We start from the raw sequence: 24,094 nt of genomic DNA on the forward strand, positions 1-24,094 counted from the left end.
TCATTGTGGCATTTGGACAAATTCTGCTTCTCTTTGGCTAAATTGCAAATAGTTTGTTGAGGTAAATTTACAGTTCTTGGAAAATGTAGTAATGTTGTGGGGAGGCAACTGGGACCTTCACCCTTTCCAATTTTGAGATGCTAAACCTATAGTTTGTTGTTTGTGGGGTTTTTTTTCCTTAAACTTTGAAGTCAGGAGGAGACTATCCTTTCTTGCCCTGTTCAGAATTTGTGGATTTAATAGATTTTTTTTTGTGAAATAATGAAAGTTACCTATTTAAAAATTAAAAAGAAATACTTCATGAAGATGCAGTAGGAAGGAAGTAGGTATTGACTGTGTAGGTGGGTTTATTTGGCTCAGCAAATCTTCAGGTCTTCCTCCTGTAAACAGACTAGGAGCCATATGCCAAGCTCTCAGTCGTCTTGAGAATGGAAAGGAGGCTGAAGAAAGCCATGGAGAAATACAGATAAAGGAATAAAAGCATAAACTAGCCAGAAGTCAGAACCAATCCGTCAGTGATGTGTTTATTTAGACAGGGGTGTCTCAGCTATCTTGGGGCCAGATGAGATCTAGAGACCACTTCAAGTGACAGCTTGCACTGCAGATGAACAGTGACTGGAAAAGGGAATCTGTGTGTCCTGCTTGGTTTGGGTGTTGCTGAAGAGGTTGGATGGAAGCCTGGCTTTCTCGATTGGTGAATATCCTGAGCGAATGTGCTGCCTTTTTTCTATAGCTTTCTCTTAAAATTGCAGCAGATTTATTAAAAAATCATGATATTTGGTACTAGTTGATGTAAAAAGTATTTAAAGCTTTAGGGTCTTCATTATTTACTTTGGAGCTATGTTTCTAAAACATATTGTAGCACTTAATTAATGTTGGACTCTTCAATTGGAAAATAATGATTTTTGATACCAGATTTTATTGGTAGCATCTGTTTAGTTTTCAGTTTTAATTTAATTCAGTTTAATTGGTAAAACCTGCTCTGCCTGTTTTTCTTGTTTGAACAGAAATTCTATTCTTATTAAGAAAAAAGTGTTTTAAATGGATTTTCCTGTGTAAACCACTATAAAGTGATTAAAAGTGGTAAGCCCTTCAAAAGGCAGTGTCTTACTGTATTTGAATAGCTTACATACTAATTGGTTTTTCAGTTGTGTGCCTGGCTCACCTGTGACTTTTTGTTCATCAGCATGTTTTGCTACAAGGTAGTGTATCTTGTAATTTACTCACTGCTTGTTTCTAGACTTTTTCCTCATTATGCATTTCACTATTTCTTTATGATGTTTTCTGGAACTTGATCTGTTTTTTGAGTTCTAACATAAACTTTTAAAAAAAGCTTTGTATGATAATTGCTGAAAGAAAGGTTTGCTTTATCTGTCTCTGACATAAAAAATTTAAAAGTAATTTCTGTAAATTGATTTTTGAGGTATTTATTACTATGAAAATTGAAACTCAGAGGTTGTTTTATTGCATTTATCCTTTATAATGACATTTGTAGGTTTACCTTTGGATAGTTTGATTTCTAGGTATCAGTTTGTGGAACAGTAACTTGCTAGTATGAAACTGAAAGGGAATTCATTAATATGTTGTTAATTTATATTCAACTTTTCTTTTAAAGCAAACTATATAAACATGAAACGTGAATGTGTCTCAGATATGCCGCATTAACTTCCAACTTGTTTCAGTAGTGATTGGTTTGAAGGTTTATGTAGAATAGCTGGTAAGCCTTTACTGAGGATGTCATTAGTAATAAACAGGAAAACTTTCTCCTTTAACAAGATTTTGTCTTTTATACAGCTTGCCCAATTTAGGCAGCGAAAGGCCCAAACTGATGGTCAGAATGGATCAAAGAAGCAGAAAAAGAAGAAGAAAACAGCAAACATCAAAGATGAAGAATCAGTACAAGATGGGATTGATACTGAGCGATCTCGAGGTGGTGAAGCATCCACTTGCAGCAGCCGAAGGGGAGCAGGTGCTACTGCTGACTTTGCTATTATCAGGACTTTGCATAGTGGAGAGCTTACCAAACACAGCCAGACTTACACCATTGAGGTAAGTTAGTTTCAGGCTGTAAACAAAACTTTAACAAAACAAAACTGTAAATTAAAGTTACTTTTGGGGGGACAAAATAGTCCATTAACTTTGAGAGTGGGAATAAAGGAATTACATGATATTTTGGACATTATTTCATTTCGTTGCCTCTTCTTCCTGTCCGTAGTATGTCCTCCTTAGAGAAGGCACTTTTTACCAGCCTCCTTGTGTTTTCTGTGGTAGTCAGTGTACTGTAGATTATGGAAGGTTTGTTGGTACTGCTATATGTTCTAAATAGGTGAAAAATGGTTTTATTTTATTACTTGCTTTTATGCATTGTGTTTTATTAAATGGTTACAAATTGCAGTGGATTTTTGATCACTGCAGCTATAGTTATAGCAAAATGCAAAACTAACCATCTTTCATGTGTTCATAATGTAATTTGAGCCTTTCTGATTAATGAGGAGAAGGAATAAATTTAGAAAACACTGCTTAGAATTGTATGGCTTAAAAGACTGATAAACAGATACTCTACTTTTACTACTTAATGAAATACAATCCTGACTACTAGTGGCTGAAAGTACGTGCTCCGAGAAGGTTACAAGATGCCCTGTGTGATATACGCTGGCATTCCTGTTCAGTTCTGAGGGAACATGAATTCATGTAATGTAATACGTTGTTCCAGGTATGAGGGATAGGAGATGCTGATGTATTTACAGAATAGCTTATTCCATTTGCAAAAGCAGTGCTTCTAAAAGGATGTGAATGGTGTTCTGAAAAATCAGCTTGATGCAGATTCCCAGCTCTGTGCAGGTGAATTTAGTCTTCTCTGAGATATGTAGAATGCTCTGCATTTTGTCCTGTGCCTAGGATAGACAATTTGTAACTATTTTGTCTCCATTACCTCATTTCCAGTAGCTGAGAAGTAATAGAAAAATTACACTTTTAAAAAAATTCTTGCATTTATGCAGGAAAAAAGGTTATCCTAGTGGAGGAGCAGACTAAGTCATACAAGTGAATAAAAACTTGCAAAGTCATTGATCCGTTTGTTTTACAATGTTAAGCCTGCAGTATATCGATACACTCGGTATTCTGAACTTTAGGGATACATGCCTTTAATATGCAGCTTTTCATACTTCGAATTGTCATATTAGGGCTTCAAAACTGTTTTTTAACTCAGCAAAACTGTCGTTCAACTCAACTTTTCCTAAAGGAGGTAATTTTTTTTTAATGAATGTTTAATACCAGAATGACAGTTTTCATGGGTGGAGATGAGTCATTTTTTGCTTTTTAGGAAAATAGAAAGGTGTACTTCGTGAAATGCAGCAGGTTATCTACAACTAAGGAGAGAGGACTGCAAGGGCAGAGAGCTGTTTAGAGGGAATGGCTTAAGAGGTTTTTTTAACATTATAGTCTAAATAAATATAACTGTATGAAGAAACTTTCTTAACCAAATATATTTTGAAGTACATCATTATTGCATGTTACAGATGACTGCTGATGTATTTGCTCTGTCAGGATAAATACCTCTAGTACAACTGGAGAAAGAGGGTAAAGTACAAAATCTGAGAATAATTTAGGTTGCAAGGGACTTCCAAGGTCATCTAGTCCAATCCCATGCTCAAAGCAGGTCTAATTAAATCAGGTTAGTCCTAGTAGCCTATGTTGATCTCTGAGGGCTAACAGTATGAGACTGATTTTACAAATGGGAAAAGTATCTGTACTGCAATTGCTAAAGATTGCACACATAGATGTATTCTGAAGACTGGGTATGAGTTTTCTGTCATCCTATGTTTAAGTAAATAAATGTAGAGGTGCATTTGGGGATTTTTGGTTTGTTGGGATTTTGTTTGTGTAGTGATGGTGATGAGTATGTATTTGTAATTTGACTCTCCTGAATTACTCATGTCTTAGTGACTTCTGAAAGAATATTCACTTCCACCAAAAAAAGCTGCTCCCAATTGGGAAAGCATTTTCCTTTGTTACATGTTGTATGCAGCCTGCTTCTTGGTGTTAAACAAGTAATGGGTATTTTGGAGTTGGAAGATGATTGCCGAAGTCTCCATCTGTGCAATATTAACAGAAGAGGAAAAATTCTGAGAATTTCAGTGAAACTCATAACTTACTGGTTTTAGTCTTAGAAGTGCAATGACTTGGACAGAGAGCCTGTATTACAGTAATTGGATTAGAGCATACTTAGTTGAAATGGCAGCCAGTGTAATAGGCAGTTTCAGGCTAATCTCTGCAATGGAGAATTAGACAGCCTCTTTGAGCTGTTTGCTTTTTCACCCAGCATTAAATCTTCATAGGTTGCTGTGTCAGGAGAGTAAGGCAAAATTACCGAAGGCATTATGCAGGAGTATTTCCTAGATAAATTTTGATTCCAGTTACTTATTTTGTCTTTTACTGGAATCCATGTTTAGAACTGTTCCTTCTGTACCACAAAATAGACTTGGAACATGGGACCCTCTCTTGCCTAACTATCTAAAACCCTGTCAGGGCTCTTTTGTGGTAGTTTTGTGGGTATGAGTTTATCTCCCTGTGGTTTTTCTAGTATGAGTCCACTTTACTTAATCCTTTACTGGAATTCATGTTTTGAATTGTTCTTTCTGTACCACAAAATAGACTCAGAATATATGACTATATTGCCCAGGTATCTAAAAATCTTGACTAGGTTCTTTTATGGTAGCTTTGTGGATAGAAGTTTATCTCCCAGCAGTATTTCCTGGTTAAACTTTCTGAGTCTTAATTTATGTTAAATGCTTTTCATCTTGGTCTCATGAAGATAATATGTTGAGTTTCTAGTTGCCTTTTTTTTTCTCTTTGTTCTGTTGCACCCTGGTATCTTTTGATCTTGACATCCATAGTGTCTTTTTCCACATGGAAGTAAAAATAAACCAGAAGAGATAGCACAGGAAATTAATTGGATCAATGAAACTCTTTGGTTCAGGATTGCTTCTTTTTGTGACATCCTGCAACTAAAAATGGAAGAAAGAAAAAATCACTTCAAGGGTAAATAATTGCTGAGATCACCTTCTCTGGAAAGTCTTGAAGTGATGTGTTGCAGCAGACTGCTTTGCAAGAATATACTAATGCCAGGAAAGCATAAGAAATTAACTTCTGGCACAGTAAAATTGTCCTTGAGTCACCTGGGTAGTAAAAGCTATTATACAAAGCTTCTTAGAAAAGAAAAGTTCAGAGTTCTGTGATGAAGAATACCTGTTAATTGACTATGGTTGGATTAGTAACTCGTCTTCTGTTTTTCACAGGACAAAGCTGTTTGGTAATAGTTTTAGAATAGCTGAACTGTTTACACAAGTAGATGTTGCAAACATGGACATGAAGTTATAAACTTTAACTTCAGTTGCTAGTACTTGAGATTTATCAGGCAAGGAACAGAAGCAGAGTAAGAATGAGACACTGGGTGGGATTCTTGAGAACTATGGAAGAAAAGTGACAGAAATATGGAAACATAAACAGTATGGTGAAACCGAGAGGATGCCTCAGTGAGAAAAGATGTAGGTGGTGAATGTGGGTAAGGCATTCCTATGATAGCAAAAAGCAATCAAAGGCTTTGACTAGAGAAAAGATATTCTGGGCTGTACAGTAAGAGAGGATTTGAAAAAATAAGTAGATTTTCACTGCATGGATGGTGTACATTCTACTTCATCTGGATCTATGGGTGTATCCCAGGCATCTGACTTAAAATAGGCTATCTCTATCTGTCTATTGAAATGAGAACCTTAGCCCAGGCCCCAAAGCTGATAAACTAAAACAGCAAATATTGGCTGCAGGTAAGGTGTGACATAAAGAAACTCTGAGACCAGGTGCAACGTCTCTGAAAGCAAATAAGTCAGCATTGTGACAAGTGACTATTAATTCTAAACAATAAATGCTTATCACAAATACAATTAGACACACTCTGGTCAGATCTGTCGTTATCTCGACCCTTTGTGCCCAACTTTGGGCGCCGTAAAGGACGGTTGTGTTTTAAGCCCAGCTGGTAAATCAGAACCATGCAGCTCACTCACTTTCCCCCTTTTTCCCCCCTGCTTCTGGAGGGATGGGGAGGAGAATCGAAAGAATGCAACTACCATGGGTTGAGATAAGAACAGTCAAGTAACTACGGTACAATACAAAACTGCTACTACTACCACCAATAATAAAAATAAGGGAAATAAGAATGGGAGAGAATATGAAACTAGAAGGGGAAAATGAAAAGAAAACAATAAACACAAGTGATGCATTATACAGTTGTTCACCACCTACCAAATTATACCAAACCTAACCCGAGCAGGGATCAGTCCCTTCCACATGACTTCCCCCAGTTTATATACTGGGCATTGCTGTCTTACGGAATACCCCTTTGGCTAGTTTGGGTCAGGTGTCCTGTTTCTGCTCCCTCCCTGCTTCTCATGCCCCTTCTCACTGGCAGAGCATGGGAGACTGAAAAGTCTTTGATCAGAGTAAGCACTACTTAACAACAACCAAAACACCAGTGTGTTATCAGCATTGTTCTCAGACTGAAGCCAAAACAGCACTGCACCACCTACTAGGGAGGAGAAAAAAAGCAACCTGTTACAGCTGAAACCAGGACATTGTTGGAATCTAATATGTGAGCTCATAGGATTTAAGTCTTTTAAAGGGATTTTTAGTAGGGTATGGATGAATCCCATAGCACAGAAGACAGAGCCATTTAACTTGAGTTTATTCAGCCATCTTTCTCTACTTACCTTCAATAAATCCCTTGGCTAAGATACTAGGTCTTTACAGCCAGACGACTATCTAGATGAAGGGTTGAAGGAGATATTTTAAAAAGATTATTTATGCTGCTAACAGATATTGCACACCTAAACTGATGGAGCACTACAGTTTTTGATAATTTTTTAAAAATTATTTGAGTGGGTTTTTTTACTTTGGTATTCAGAAAGCACCACCAATATAGTAATTTTCTAAAAAAATCTTACATGTGGCAAAACTACCATTAAAAAAAGAATTCTTTTCAGTTATCACCTTTCTTAGAGAATTCATATTTTCTTGCTATAACCTGAGCTTCAATCTACAAGTTCTTTGTCTTTTACTATTGTTATCTACTAGGTTTAGTTTATCCTGGAATAAGCCTAGCAGGTTTAGATAAATACTAGATACATTCTTTTATCTAGTAGAAAACATTAGAATGCATTAGAATTAAAGCTTGTAGAAAGCATTAATTTATCATGTTTCTTATAAAATTCAAAAACATTACAAGGAAGATCTATGTAAGACATCAGATTACTTAGCTTTTTTTGCATGTTTGGAGAAGTGCCTGTACTTCATGGAGTATATAAAAAACTTCAAACCATTGTATCTAATTAAATACATAAATGTATAGGAATTCTTCTGAGCTTCTGTAGGAATACTTCTAATCTTTCTTTGTGAAGTCTTCTGAATTGGAGCAAACTATGAAAAAATCTAGGATGATACGGCCATACATCTTTTTATCTGTCTTATAAAATAATGATGTGGGTTTCCTGATTTTATTCTTTCCAAAGGACTTTGTCCTAGACCAAGGATATAAGTAAAAAAAATATGTTTAATTTGGGTGTGTCTGTATGCATATATACACAAATATACATATAAGTATACAGAATCTGAATAAAAATATGTTTATGTATAACAAATGTTTTTTAGTTGTGCATTCCATAGCAGAAACATTTTTATCGGCCTGTAGGTTTGTGTCTCATTTAAGGGTGGACCTTTTTAATATTTAGTCATATGCACTGTATGAATTGTAGCCTCCATGCTGATATTTTGTTAGTTTTGTGCACTCTTTACATAATATGCTTTCTTTTTCTTTTTAAAAAAAGTTAATTACATTGTGGGGCTATATATTAGATTCAGAATATGTAGAATCAATGATGACGGGATTATAAAAAAAGCAGATCACCAGTAGGTCTGTATGGCAGATTTCTTTAAAAAAGCAAAATACAAAACACAGTTCACAGTTCCAAATTTTGCTTATATCTACTGATGCAAAATAACTATGTTCCTCTGAAAATAACCTTGACAGAATTCAGTGTAAAATGGAGACTGATTCAGTGTGAGGCTGGCTAATGTGTTAAATGAATTTTGAAAAAGCCCTATTATGCACACTTAATTTCTGTTAAAGTAGTTTTAACTCAAAATTACACTTCTGGAGTTCAAAAGCATACTTACTTATTTCCTGATAGTGCACCTTACATAGATAATTCTAATATTTTGCATATTTTCCCACTAAGATTTTGACTCAAAAACCTGATATATTTTATGTAGTTCGTCAGGATACTCTGTATTTAGTTCAAGCATCTTCCATAGAATATTTATGCTTAGTTTGTTAAGGCTTTGTACCTTTAATTGCTCTAATTCATTAGATCACAAGATTTGAATCTTTGCTGGTTTAAGAACATAATCATATATAGGATGTCATTTTCATACATGCAACACTTCTGATATTGACTAGAATTTTAAAACAAATACTCATTCTTAAATGAGCAATACTCATGAACAATACTTCAGCTTCCATGGGAAACAAGGAAAGTAAAAGCGATCAGGATGAACATGGGCAAAGTTCATCAGGTAATACCGATCTATCAGAAAGAAATCCTTTTCTTGGTACTACTTATTTCTTAAAAAAACCAAAAAAAAAAACCCAAACCAAATAAATTGTAAGTTACATTTCCAAAATACTGTTTTGTATCTGTAGGTTGTATTTTCAGTAGAAGGTTCTCTCAGGTGGTGGTTCTGTGATCATAATTAAACAGCAAAGTAACTTTTTCTTTTTTAATGCTGGCACTGGAAGAAAGGGAAGGTGGCCTTCACTAGATACTTATATATATATATATAAGCATACATATAAACTAATCAAAATCATATGTATCTTAATATTTTCAAGTATTGTCTGAAGTCTCAGAAATGGATGAAAAATGTCTTGTATAATATTTTTGTGTGCCATCATTATAAATGTTTTAATGTTTTATTTTAGCCAGAAAGTGAAATTTCCACCACAGTAGAAGATTACAGTTCGGAGGTAAGACTGATGTAATGGTTTTCCTAACTTCTTTTACATGTTTACTGCAGTGCTGTGCATTGTCTCCTACAAATAAAAAGGAAAGAAAGAGCAGATGTGCTATAGACAAAGCTGTTGCATGTCATTAGTGGTCTGATTAATGTACCATTAAAGCAACCACTATGTCAACTACATCATGGGATGGCCACTATAATCAAAAATGCAGTAGATAATGAACTGTTGTTGTAACAATGTTGTCATTATGGTTGTATTAATGCTTTGTGTTGCCATAGGAGTTGTGGCTGTGCATAATTTCTACTAATTTTCTGTGGGAAACTATTTAACAAGTTGATTATGTTTTGATGAGTTCCAAAGCAGCTGCTGCTCAGTAACTGGCTGGGCAGCAGTCTGCTGGTGCGAGGTGGTGAGTGATTGCTTTTGCATCCCTTGTTATTTGGGGGTTTTGTATTGTTTCTTTCATTTATTAAGCTCTCTTTATCTCGACCTGCGAACTTTTCTTGCTTTTGCTCTTCCGAGTTTCTCTTCCATCCTACTGGTGAGGGAGTGACTGGGGGGCAGTGTGGGGAGTTGAGTTGCCAGACAGGATCAGCCCGCCTCATATTAGCATCTACTACTCATCTCTGTCATGTCGAAAGGGCATAGCATATATGGGACTTCGGTCTTGCCAAATAAAACAGTTTATTATAATAAACAGTAAACTATCTCATGCAAAAATGTGGGTCAAGAACATGAAATAGCCATGGAATATCTGAACATAGTGAATATTGTTCTAGTTTAAAAAATTAATTTTTATGGCTAAACCAGTCGCTTTCTGTAGTGACAATCTGGGTTTTGTGTTGCAGATCTCTCTGCTAAATTCTTCTGTAAAACACACCTGAAAATCTTAAACTTGACAAGAGGGGATGAAGTAACCCAATATGTCTCAATTGCTGAAGTAAATTTGGTGTAGAATGCTTTGTTCCTGTTTTGATTTAGCCTTTTGTAAGAGAAGGTGACTTCACGTTTCCATACTGGTATTATATAGCTGCCTATTGTGGAAACTAAGGGTGTATACACACTAGACAGTGTGTCTCTGACCTGGTGCACTGCATGGTGCAGAAGTAAAAACATTATCACAGTGGGCAGTCTAAACATGTCCTGAAAACTGGAACTTTCTTTCCCAACTTAAATGCTGTCTCCACTTGCTCCTTCTTCCACTTTATTCGCTTGATCGACTCTGTGTCTGTTTTCTATCCCCTAGTTTTTTTAAATTTTTCCATTCTCTGCAGTAGCTCCTGTCAGTCTTTTCAGCTTTCCTTGCCCATTCTCTTTTTCCCTGTGCTTGGTTTCTTAGCTCAGTCTTACAGGCTTTTTCAGCCTGTTTCTAATCTTGCTTTTCCTCAGTCATTCTGGAGACTACCAGCCTTTCCAACTTCATCAAGTGTTTTTCCTTCTTTCTTCTTTTACATTGTTTTCTCTGTTTATTCTCCGTGCTTATGTTAGGATCCTCCTAATGATCAGCTCAACTTGTCCTAGATAAAAGCATTAGTTTTTCTTTCCAACCTCTTTTATCAAATCCCAATTACAGTTTCCCCTATAGGTTTTGTCTCAGTCTTTTTAGTTGAATTCTTTTTCTTGCCCCTCTCCCCAGTTCGACTCTCTCCCATTTTTTCCCCCGTCCTTGTTTCTGACCAGTGTCACTTTCTTCAGGTATGTTGAGGAAAAAAGGCATTTGGGAATACAACAAAACATTCCCTCATGTTCATTGTTATCTACTTTCAAGTACAGAATACTGACCCGCATGGTCAGTTGTGATCCTTCTTATGGCATGTAGTTTTGTGATGCAAATTAACCCAAACAAAAAAACCCAAACAACTGAGACCAAGCACTTTTGGAGTCAAAGATTCCAGTCCAGCTGCTTGGGGAATGCTGTAAATGAAAGAAAGAAAAAACATTTTTATAGCGGGGTGGTTGCAGGGTGTTGAAGTAAACTACGGGGGGGGGGAGGGGGAGGGAAGGGAATCTGTTTAAAGACTTAATATTTTTCATAGGTAAAATGTGGTTTATTTTGTCCAAAGAATTGAAGCAGCAAAGAGTAAAAAGAATCTGAGTTAGCTTAATATATGGTAAGATGATAACGCATTATGTGCACACAGTTTGCCATTGAGAGTGCAGCAAATATACTTTTGAACAACTGTTATGACCTTACTGCACCTTTTCATACTGTGCATCACAATGGTATGTGATTACTACTAAATGGACTATGCAGTATGTAAACAATGAACCTTTGAAAACAGTTGACAATGGCACTGATGTTCATGTATTTTTACAAATGAGAGGTATTTTTTGTATATATATATATATAATGAAATATGACTAAGAAATTTTGACCACTTCTGAGGTTGTAGTTGGAGATTGATTGCAGAAGTTTAAGAAACAGAACTTTGCACAAGGAGACACAATACAGAAAAGAAGGACAACGCTTCATAGGAATTGTGGATATGTTATGATTTTGAGTGTTTTGGTGTTAGTATCAGTTGGATTCAAAGTTCTAATTTTAAAGTGAGTTTTCACAGCTAAACAACTTTATCCTGCTTCATTCTTTGAAGATTTCTGTAGGTGTCTATAGAGTATATTAGGGATCAAAAGAGTATATTAGGGATCAAATTTTCAGATACTAAAAACAATAGAATTACAGCCAGATTGCCTTCTGAATGTGCCTTTTAAAAAAACTGCAGATTTTCTCAAAAATGCAATGACAGATGCATTTCTAGGTGCTTCTTTATTCTCATTCTTTCAGAAAGACTTCTTACCTCCCTGAGAGTTATTTTCTAAGACATAAGTAGGCAACACAAAACTTGTGAATAGTAACATGATAACTCGATCTGTTGAAGAACAGATTCAAGTGGTGAGAGCTGCTCTCGTTAATGAGCTCTTCTTCATTACAGTTCATTACAATTGATTGGTATCTGCAGTGAGGAAACAACATGCTTGGGAATGCATATATTTTAGGAACTGAATTTTCAATATGTTTCATGGTAGATATAATGTTACTTTTATTACTAAAAGCTATACTTACATTAATGACCATCCTGTAAATAAAGTGTTCTGAAGCCTTTTTTAGGTGAAGAAGATGAGAATAAGTTAGCTTTTTTTTTCTTTAATAGCACAGTTACAAAATTGTATGAAATCTTGAGCATACTCTTTTTCAGATACGTGCCCTCCTTTTTGGAATACTAAGAAACAATATATTCTTAGAAACATAGGCCCCATAGACTTAAATGTAGTTATGACTAACTATTTAAGGTTGTGCTCTAAACTCAGAGCTAAGCAAAGTTAGGCTTTTTCCAACAGTTAGATTTTTTTAGGGTTTTTTTTATAACTGTGTAAGGTAAAACTGCCTCTTTTCCATATGCCTCAATTTTACAGTATAACTGAAAAACTGTTCCACCTGATTCTTTTGTTTGTTTGGTTTTTCTCTTATTGACTCTCTTACCAGCTTGCAAAATGTACTTCTGAAAAGCTAGTCAATATGAAGTCTACAAAGAAGGGGATTTTTTAGATGTTAATGAAATTCTATACCTGAACCTTAACTACTATATAAAGAAATCTTCTCCTGTGTGCTATTAATATACAGAAAAAAATACTAAGCCAGGATCTTTTAAAAAGACATCAATTGTAATCCTTCAGAAGTTACTAATTTTAGCTACATGATTGTAATTATTTTCATCACATACTGAAAGTGGTTCTAATTTATGGATTGTACTCCCCCCCTCTTCATCCAAGCCCCTCCCCCCCAAAAAAAAACCCAAAACAAAGCAAAAAAAACTCACAAAAAAAAACCAAAACCACATACCCCAACAAAACCAAAATAAACAAAACGCACCAAACAGAACTGAAATTCATTTTCCCAAGTTGTCTTAATTATTAATTTTTCTTAAGTTTCATGTAGTCTGTTGTGACATAACTAGAAAATTGAACATTGGCAAGTGTTGTTGGTGGTCTAAGTATTAATTTTTGTGAAGGAATAAAAGGGGGGGGGGGACGACAATGACATGATACAAAACAGAAGGTAAAATTATTAGTCCATTCCAGATACTGCTGTATGTTTCTACTAACAAATCAAAGCAATTTTTAAATTGGTGCTTGAACAGTAGATTTATGAGACCATGAATTTTCTATTTATAAAGGAAAATCTCTGTAATATTGGCATTAATGTTATAAGTAGTTACACATTATATACTAGTACTGATATTTCTGAGATACAGTTTCAGGTCTTCCAACATCCAAGGAACATTAAAAGGAATAGTGATTTCATAAATTTAATCCTGACCTCTGGTGGCAATTGTCATGAATTGCTGCCTTAATTCAGTGATGGAAGTTGGTTTTCAGTATGTTTCTCTGGAAGATTCATTTATCTTAAGCATATGTATTTACTGATGCAATATAAATGATATCTTTATTTTTAGCTAAAAGACCACAAATTATTTTTTACTTTATATTAGTAAATTATATTTCTGTGAATTATTTTGAAAATACAAGCGAGGAAGAAAAGTCAGACAGAACTTTCATGTCTTATTCACCGAAGCAGTTGCTAATGTATATCTGATTTGTTGTTAAGTATAGTTTTTTATTACTCTTTGGTTTCTTTACACAATTGTATCCAGAGCTCATGTTATTGTTTGCTTCCACTACCTTAAAATGCTGTGCAGTTTATTTCTTTAAATGTTTAATTATTTGCTGGAGAATGTAACTAAGCACATCAGAAGGCATTAAGGCATAAGGACATTTCATCATTAAAGGTAAACTGCAAAGTTTTAAAAGAAGAAACTATAAGAATCTACATCAGTAGTACTTACAGGCTTGCAGAGATCTCTGTATGGTTAACCTCTGGGACCATGAGTCAAAACGCAGATGTCCAGTGGGCCTTGTCTAGATACCTAGTAACACAATATTGCAGATGAATGAACAATTAATTTTAAACTAAGATGTTTTGAAGCTAATAACTCAGCCCTAGCTCTTTGTCTGCTCTGACACAGCAGAATTTTTGTCATGCCAGTGCAAGGCTCCTCATGAGGCTCCCTTCAGCACAGCACCTTGCTGCAGTGGCATGGCTGCTTTTTCCATAGATTAGAGTGCAGCTTATTGTCTTGTCATGTTTCAGCTTGCACTGCACCAGGAGGCATAAGGCATTTGAAAGAAGGTATTAGATGAGAAACAGCATGGACTGCCGTGTTATTATGGTTTTCTTTCTGTGATGTCTAAGAGCTCCTGTGAAATAAAGCGTGGGATTTATGAAGTTCCAGACAGTTGTCATGAATGCAGAATCCCTTTTATAAATACAAGGTCTTTTGCAGAAATTTCAGCTGCTGAGAAGTCTGGAATGTCTAATGAGATAAGGCTTTTATGTCTTTCCTAGTACCTCTTGTTGTAGAGCATCTAAGAGTCTGATTGTTGCACACAGAAATCATTCAGAGGAAGAGGAGCATGTCCACTGGGGTAGATGACAAAAATTATACACTACATCTTAATCAGTTAAGCCTAAATAAAATGGGAGTTAAAAGGAAAAGAGCTATTTCATAATAGAGTTTCTTTTAATCTAATTGTGTTATTAGTCTGGGACGTGCACCAAAATCTGAATAAAGACATTGTGTAGAAGCTTGTATGCCTGAATATGGGGCGAACATCTGGCAATACACAAGTGATGTGCAATGCCTCTATCAGCAGCCTGCTTTTTGCTGCAATTTTTTTTTAATTCTTTCTAAAATAAGGTATTAGTCTCTCTGTTGTGTTTTCCTTTTTACTGAGGAAGTCAGGAATGGAAAGGGTATTGTGTCAGCTTTGCAAATTCTTGTTTAATGCAGGGTTATTCAGTCTTAATACAAACTCAATGACTATATTGATCCTATTTATGACAGTGTACATATTGATTTGATCAGGCACGTTAGTCCTTTGTAAATGAGCCTGATCTGGACTATGGCAGATGTCTGAGCAGTATAGCTTCTTATTTTGGTGCAAACATAGTGTTTGGGTCTGAAATGCTATGATGCCTTTCCATCTCTAGTACCATTATTTTTCTTTGAGGCTCTGATGTAATAAAGAGCTCTGAGGGGAAATACAGCTGTTCTCTCTTTTTCATTTTAACACATTGGTCTGCTGTTTTAAAAGCTTGCCTGCCTGTCTTGTGGTTGTTCACAAGTACACAGCATATTATTTCATTTGATTTGGATTTTTTTTATTTTTAAGCTGTGATTGCTACTTTGACTTGTACTTTTGGAGATTGATACCTATTTGTTTGCACAGTCTATAGAACCAAAATTCTTATAGGACCTGAACAGGGTTGCAATGATAGATGAGTGAAAGAGGATTTTTTTCATATGACTTATATTGAATATATAATTTCTGTTCTTTTTCATTTTTTAAGAAATTCCTTCACATTGCATGTAAGAGTCTATGATACTGCCTTTCATCCACTATTGAGAGACTGGTGACATTCAGAGCAAAACTTGAGGTGTATAAATATCTTTCAGAAGCATAAATACTTTTAGTAATATATAGAAATAGTAAACAATTTAAGATGCAATAATACTGCATTTTAATGTTTTTAAGTGTAAAGCTTTGCATTGACCTTTAAATCTGAATACCTTATTTAATCTAGATGCTTGAATTGGTAATATGGTCTTTGTTCTTAGATAGTAGTGTTTATTTCTGCAGTGTGGGGTGTTTTACCTGTTACCTATGCTTACTCTGATGCAATTTACAGTATGTAAAGCTATTCTGTATTTCAAATTGAATAAATTTTTGTAGCATAAAATTCCAGTGAGTCTACAGAAATCACCATATAAGATTCAAATGAATAGAAAATAGAAATCAAGCTTTATTTCAGATAATAATGTATTTAGAAATTGTCTTTACACAGGTAAATGGTTGCAGTTTTATGACAAGAACAGCTATACCTGCAGACTTAATCAGGGTACAGTACTGCAAATTGAATTGTAATACTAATGATGAATACTAAAAACCTTTGTTTTAAGCAAAAACTATGTTGCTGACTAATACTTTATTTTCCATGCTGTGCTATGCATCTGCAGTTCACTATATATTAATAATGTGTATTGTTAAACTTGAAATGCAAAACATTTTATTACTTCTGGTAACGCTAAGATTATGAAACGATTTGCAGAAACGCTTTATGTCAGTGCTTTCAAGATGTGAATTATACTAACAAAGGAGGTTACCATGGCAATAAGATCTGTGATGCTGTATTGTATGTTAATGTTCTAAGGTGGCATTTGATACTGAATTTGATATTTGAGTTTACTTACTGTGATAAAGCATAAAAAATGGCATGTTAAGGAACTTGGATTGATTTAGGAAGAAGAATTTGGAGTTGGAGAGATTGGTTCTGAGCATGGAATGCAGCACTCTCACATGCAGCTAGAGGTGATGGAGAATGAATTGTCTGGGAAACAGCAAGCGATTGAAGAGCTAAACAAAGAGCTAGAAGAAATGAGGGCAGCATATGGTACAGAAGGATTGCAACAGGTATAATTACCTTATGTTGCTTTCTACTTGCTACTTGGTTACATGTAAAAGTGCCGAACATCACCTGAAAGAGTTCACACTTAGTGGTAGCTGTTCAGAATGCAGTCAGCGTGTGATAGAGAATTACACGTAATTTCTGTCAGTCACATACCATGTACTCTGCTGCTTTGCATGGCATTTCCACTGTCTGTTGTTTTTCTCTGTATTATGTGACTAAAATTCCAGTGATTTTCTTCAGATCAGGCATGGAAAGACTTTTCTTCAAGAAAAGCCCTAATTCTTTACTAGTTGTGCAAACACTGCATTTTCTTCTTAATACCTTCCTCCAAGGTCAGAAAATCCCCGGGTTTTACTTCCCAAAGAATGACAGAACTGAGTCAAGCCTTGAGCCAAAAAGGTGTTGGTATATCAGGCTTCACAGTCTGAAATACAAGGCAACTGTGTCAGAATTTTTTAATAAACATCCAGTAACTTTAGATTACAGGAAAGTATTTCTTAGTTTAGAAATACCATTGGTATTTAAAACTAGGTTTTAAAGACTATTCTTCCAGTTTAAGCAAATGTTACAATGCACTGAAGTTAATGCTTTATCATGCTTCGTGTTTTACTTATGTCTGTCTTTCAATTTGGATTCAGGTCATGTCATTATGGTTCTTCTGGTTTTTTTTGCAAAGTACTGTAGAAATCAAAAATTGTTCTACTGTTCAGTCATTTTCACTGTTGTTATTGCATGGCTTCAGTTTTTTCTGCTTTCATTTGTATTTTATCTGTGCAAATGGATGGATGACATGTTTTCCACCGTACTAGAGTAATCTTAGATGGTTGCTCTGGAGGAAGTGATTTATTGTTCCTTTGTCCATTGGTGAATTTCTGGTGTTGCATTTTAAGTCAAGTTTAACTTCTAATTACTGTGTCTTGTATCTGTTGTGCCAAACATAATAGTAATAATTATAGCCTAATAAAGAACAGAAACATAATTCTAGTTTCCACAATTGTAGCTGATGTTTTTCCTGAAAAAGCTAAAAGTGAAAATGTTTGCATTTTTTTTAATGTCTGATTACTATTTTTAAAATAAATTAAAAACATATTAAAACAAAACAGGCTGTGGTACAATAATACTATAATATTTGCAGCATTTTTTTGATGGTGATGGTACAGTGCATAATGTCTCATTTGAGAAATGTTTATGGTTAATGTTTCCAAAGACACAAAAGAATTTTAAATAGGGAGTGCAAAAGATGTGTTGTGTGCTTTAGTTCTGCCTGTTTGGTAAAAAGATTGAATTAAAAAGTTGAAAATTATCATATAACAATGTGTGGATTGGAACACATAAATTTACTTAGTCAGTTTCATTGAACAGAAGGTATGACATATGTAAGTGTCTGATCTGTTCCTAATTTTCTGTGTTCTAACAAGCATCTAGTATTTCCACTAAGTCCATGTTTTTAAAGTAGGAGGTCACTACAGTGTTCTGGGAAGGTCTTTAAAAATGATTAATCAAATTCTTTGCATAGTTTGGCTTGTTTTAGCAGCTTCTGTTTTGTATGTCCCTGTGCTCTCAATCGGTAAACATTATCTGGAGGCATTATAATTTTAACTTCAAGACTCAGCATATAACCTGGAGAAACTTCTTTGTAGGGGCATTGTAAACAAAACAGTTACACAAGATGAGTGACGGATTGAGAAATTTGCAATACGTAGAGATGAAGTTTCCACTAGCTTAAACAGAGTTCAGATTGGCAAAGTGACTTTAAATTAATGTGTCTATATAATTGAACATGAAAATAGGCCCAGTTAATATTGTAGAATTTTTGACTGTCTGACCATAATGCTACAAAAAATAAAACACTTGCAAAGGGTTTTTCCTGTACTTTTATCATTGCTTCATCAATTCCAAAAGTTTAAACTATTAAGTTCATTGTATCAATTTTGCAGCTTGAGCTGATTTTCTCATGTAGTTATTAATAATTTCTCTGTGTTCACAACGTAGGGTACTGCCTTGTTTCTGTTTAGTATGATGAATGCATTTATTACATTTTTGGTGGGAGATGAATGTACCTGAGTAGTTATACAAAATTGTTGACACACTATAAATAGATACTTTAGCTTCATTTATGTTGGTTTGCTTATGTGGCTGCACTTTTTAGTTTATATATTTAACTAATTCTCTTAAAGGTTCATATTTTGTTCTTTCATAAATTTAGTTTATGGAGAGGTCATATATTGTTAAATGAGGGGGAAAAGTCTATTTCTGAAATATTTATAAATAGAATTTGAGTTTAGGGGGAATGGAAATATGCTCCAGTAGGTCTGTGTGACCTCTTTTAAATGGAGAGGTTAGGGCATATTCTTAGCTAGAATAAGTTAGTTCTGTTTGGGTGGGGTTTTTTGTGGCTTTGATGTGTACTAATAGTTTAAATATTGTATTTTGTAGCTGCAGGAATTTGAAGCTGCTATCAAAAAAAGAGATGACATTATCACTCAGCTCACTACTAACCTACAGCAGGCGCGGAAAGAAAAGGATGAAACTATGAGGGAGTTCTTGGAGCTTACTGAACAAAGTCAAAAACTGCAAATTCAGTTTCAGCATGTAAGTTACAGGACTACAAATAGTTTCTGGGGGTTTGAAAATCAGTGTCACTTGGGAGGGTCTGTAAATGGCTACTTCCTGCAGAAATAAATTCCTGTGCATTCCTTTAAGAATTGGTCTGTTAATACAGATCAGCAGTTACTTTACTGGCCCTACAGCTGTCATTATAATACCTGGTTTATTGTATTAATTCACTATAAATTAATGAAGATTAGTCTGCTGCTTTTGTATGTAGTAATTGCTTCTGGTAAGTGCTGGATGATAGCAGTTATCCTAAGGAAGAGCACTTGTGTAATTAGTTCTCAGAGCTTTGAGCAGAAATCCACCCTGTTCCCTTTGAAAGCAAAGCAGTCAGCCATCAACTTGGGTGGGCCATCATTTCATGCTCCAGTCCTTATATTTTTGGGTAAAACCTACCTCTTGCAGTGTTATTAGAAGGTAGTTTAAGTAACACAGTTAAGTTTCAGAGAAGGATTTGTTGTAGAAAACACTGGTATTTGACATACCGTGGACACTTAATCTGTGACTAAAGTTTATAGTGTTGGTTGAATATTGTCGAATTTTTTGCTGATTAAGCACTTTGTATAGCTTTTTTTGAACTTCAAGTGAGTTATATTCTGAAGTCTGAGTATTTACTATTAAAAATCTGATTTTGAGAACAGCACTTAGAGCTAGTTCATTTTACTACTTAGAAATGTTTCTGAGACATTGCTGTCCTCTGCTAGCCCACCGTAAAGCAATTCAATATTAAATATTTTCCATCAGTTGGCCATCCCAAAAGAAAAAGTATATTTCAGTTCCTCCTAATAGAACTTACAAAATTTTGTGATAGTTTGTACGTAGTGTAAGCTGTTTCTGAAAAACTTGACATACTTTATGTTTGTTTTTTTTTAACAATTAAGTTGCAGGCAAGTGAAGCCCTAAGGAACACCAGCCATAGTTGCACAGCTGCTGATTTATTGCAAGCCAAGCAACAGATAATATCACATCAGCAACAGCTAGAAGAACAAGAATATCTGCTGAAGAATTATCAGAAAAAGAATGAAGACTTTGAACTGCAGATTACACATCTTCGAGACAAAATCACCACGTATGAAGTGGTATGTTCATTGCTAGAAAGACCACTTTTCCTCGTTTGTTTTTCTTTTCAGGATTTTGTGATTCCACTGAAATGTAAGGGCCAAAGCAGAGACTGGAAGTGTGAGTGTGCAGCATATAATGCCTACAAAGACCCCAAGTTTTTAAGACTGGTTCTGTCAACCAGTGTTTAATATGTATATTATTTAAAAATGAATTTTTTATGTCACTAGTATGTATTGTGTTTTAAAAACTGCAGAAATATTTACAACAAATTACGAAACTATATTGTGTATTAGAATGCCTTCATTAAACTACATTATTTTCATTTTTTTCCCTAACAAAATAACCTACTTGAGCAATCTTTCTCTTAAGGAAAGAATGAATTATTTTTTTCATATTCCTTTTTTTTTAATTATCCTTTATGGAAAATATCTTAAATTGTAGAATCAATTAGGTTGGCAAAGACCTTTAAGATCATCAAGTCCAACCATTACCTCAGGATTGCCAAGGCCCACCACTAAACAATATCACTGAGAGATAGTGACTAAAAAAATTGTCATTAACAGTGACAAGAGACAAAACTTTAAGTAAGTTGCAGCACTTTTTAAATTTTAAGTAACAGAGCACAATTGGAAAAAAATGGATGTGATTATTGTCTTTTTTTGACCTTTTTTTTTTTTTTTGAGGGATGATGCGAGGGCAGGGGGGCAGGTTGTCCCTTATTCCAAAGGTACAGAAAACCTCCAAATGAGATCAACAAATATTTATATTTACTTTTTATAAATGATCACTAGCCTTCTTAAGGAAGTAATTGTGTTTAAATGGCTAAGTATAAATGTTCACATATGTTTAGTTATCAAATAAAAATAAGAACATGTTTTTACTCATTTTTTTTAAGGAAAAACAAAAAAATGAGGGAGAAGATTTGAGTAAACTACAAGAAAAAGAAGCATTAGTTGAAGAGCTGGAAGCAAAACTTGGAGAAGAAGAAAAAAAATCATTTCAGCTCAGGGAAAAATTATCAGATGTCAGTAAATTACTTGAAGAATCGAAAGAACAGATTTCTCTGAAGATGGAGGAGATAAATAGTATGAGAGCTGAACTTACCACCTACAAACAGAAAGAAAGACAATGTTCTGATGAAATAAAACAGTTAATGGGAACTGTGGAAGAATTGCAGAAACGATGTTACAAAGATAGCCAGTCTGAAGCTGACATTGTGCAAAGAATGGAATTAGAAACACAAAGGAGACTGGCACAACTTCAGGCTGAATTAGATGAAATGCATGGCCAGCAGATTGTACAAATGAAGCAAGAATTAATTAAGCAACATGCAATGGAAATGGAACAGCGTCTTTCGCAACAAAAGGTAGAATTGGAGAAAACTTCAAGCCTGTGTTTGAATGAGAATGTTAATAAAGATCAAATGCATTTAATGACTATTAAAATTAATGAAATGAATGTAAAATTGCAAGATGCTGATAATGAAAGGAAAAGAATAAAGCAAGAATTGTCACAACAGATGGAAGTCATTTCAGCCGAGAGGTCTCTTCAGCAAACTAAAATTGAAGATCTTCTCCAAGAATTGAATTTTTCAAGAGAGCAGGTTCAAAGAGCCAAACAAAATATAGTGGATATGGAATGTAAATTAAATGAAGCTGAAAAACACCAGTTTATGATTGAAGATTTAAAAACTCAGCTGGCTTCTGCCTCTGAATTTAGGAAGGAATTGGAATTAAAACATGAGGCAGAAGTCACAAATTACAAAATAAAGCTTGAAATGCTGGAAAGAGAGAAGGATGCAGTTTTGGACAGGATGGCAGAATCTCAAGAAGCAGAATTGGAGAGACTGAGAACAAAGCTTCTGTTTAGTCATGAAGAGGAACTTTCCAGACTTAAAGAAGATTTACAAAAAGACCACATGGTCAACATGGAAAGCCTTAAAGATAACCTGAATATGCATCATAAACAGCAGTTAGATGAGATACAAAATGAAATGAGTCAAAAGATAAAAGCTGTGCAATGTGAAAATGACAACTTACTCACCAAGCAAAATGAGTTGATATTAGAGATTTCAAACCTTAAAGATCTACAGCAGTCTGTTGTAAATTCCAAATGTGAAGAAATGACACTTAAAATCCATGAGATGCAGAATGAGATTGAAGTACTTAGGCAAGAGGAAAAAGAAAAAGGTACCCTTGAACAAGAAATTCAGGAGTTGCAGCTTAAAACTGAGTTGATGCAGGAACAAATGAGGGAAAGAGAAAATAGCCTTCAAAAAAAATGTTCTGAACTTGAAACACAAAATAACCTTCTTAAGGGGGAAAACAAAACTCTGGAAGACAAATTAAAAGGCATGTTGGTAGGCTCTGAAGAGAATGTTATTTTTAACAGTGCTAGCTCTAATTCAGAAATTTTTGACTTGCAAAAAAGAATAGAAAAGCTGATTACTGAAAATGAGCAACTTAAAAACCAAAACAGTCAACTCCAAGAGGATACTGAAAGGCAGAAGAGTGCCTTTGTGTTTACTGAGAAAAAACTTGAAGCTAGTTATAAAGAGCTGCAGATAGAATGTGCTACTCTTCTGAAGGCAAAAACTGAGTTAGAAGAGGATAAGAATAAGCAGGAAGCTGAATATAAAAACAAACTCAAAGATTTGAATGAAAAACTTGACTATTTACAAAGCAATAGATCAGTTCTATTTAAAACTAAAACGTCTGGTTTTGAAGGGAGCAAAGAAATCAAGGCATCTAGGGTAGACACATTTGAGTCTGGAGAATTTGTTGAGAAAGATGTGACAGAACTGATGGAAAAGCTTGAGGTTGCCCAGCATGAGAAACTGGAATTGTCCCTGAGACTTTCCAATCTCTCTGAACAGTTGCAGTCAAAACATAGTGAAATTTGTCATTTAAATGACAAAGTTAAATCCTTAAAAGATGAAAAAGAACAAGTTCTAGCAAAATGTAAAGAACTAGAAGTCATAATTAGCCATGCTCAGAGAGGAAATATCAGTAGCAATTTTCCTAAGACAAAATGCTCCAAAGCAAAATCTCTAAAAACTTCTGCTCCAGCATCTGAAAGTAGAAGTAAAACTGCTGGTCCAAGGAATAAAGCTGATGAAGGAATAAATGTAAGAGGAAATCTAGGTTCAGGTAAAGATATCAGTCGTGAAGTGACAAAAAGAAAGGAAGTTCAGCAAATGTTGAAACCGGAACAACAGTTTCTTGTAGAACATTTTCATGGGATGACAGACAGACTGTCCGATGAAACATCGTTAATAGATGTTACCCGGAGTGAAAATAGTAACCTTCAGCAGCAGGTGGATGCCTTAAAATCAGAACAGGTATGTTACATAAAGCAGTATAGAAAACAGTTTACCTATGAAAATCTGTAAGCACTTGCACTTGGAAATTTGCATCGTATTTTTCCTATTAGATATGCTTTAAGTGCAGGTGTATGGTCAAACGTGTATGGTAATGTGGCCTGTGGTTGACAGCGGTTTACATGGGTGACCAGAATGATAACCACAGTCAATGTGTGTGAGGATGCTTTTTTTAAAGTTAAAGAAATACTCTTCCCTGACATTTAATTAAATCAGCAACAACAATAAAAGGTAAGAAGAAGATGTCTGGAGTACTTTGCACTTTGATGTAGCATTTAAGTTACTTGAGGTGAAGACTTACTCAGAACATTTTTTTTTAATCTGTGATTAGGGTTTCACTTCTCTAAGTACTCATTCAACTGCACCAGTCATCAATCTTGTGAAATACTCATCTCCATTTTCAAAACTTTTATCTGTATGCAGTTTTCACTTCTTAAGACATGTA

General features: G+C 34.8%; 1 protein-coding gene across 1 annotated transcript in view; it reads left to right on the forward strand.

The window, feature by feature from the left end:
• Positions 1-24,094, forward strand: part of AKAP9 (A-kinase anchoring protein 9) — a 109,828-nt gene that overhangs the window by 22,363 nt on the left and 63,371 nt on the right. Inside the window, exons 2-8 of the mRNA XM_031052527.2 lie at positions 1,795-2,049; positions 9,029-9,073; positions 15,972-16,025; positions 16,427-16,597; positions 19,032-19,187; positions 20,090-20,287; positions 21,166-23,610. Coding sequence (XP_030908387.2) covers positions 1,795-2,049; positions 9,029-9,073; positions 15,972-16,025; positions 16,427-16,597; positions 19,032-19,187; positions 20,090-20,287; positions 21,166-23,610 — 3,324 coding nt within the window. The remainder of the gene's footprint in view (positions 1-1,794; positions 2,050-9,028; positions 9,074-15,971; positions 16,026-16,426; positions 16,598-19,031; positions 19,188-20,089; positions 20,288-21,165; positions 23,611-24,094) is intronic.

This window comes from Melopsittacus undulatus, chromosome 1, assembly GCF_012275295.1.
Source record: "Melopsittacus undulatus isolate bMelUnd1 chromosome 1, bMelUnd1.mat.Z, whole genome shotgun sequence".
Classification (NCBI taxonomy): Eukaryota; Metazoa; Chordata; class Aves; order Psittaciformes; family Psittaculidae; genus Melopsittacus; species Melopsittacus undulatus.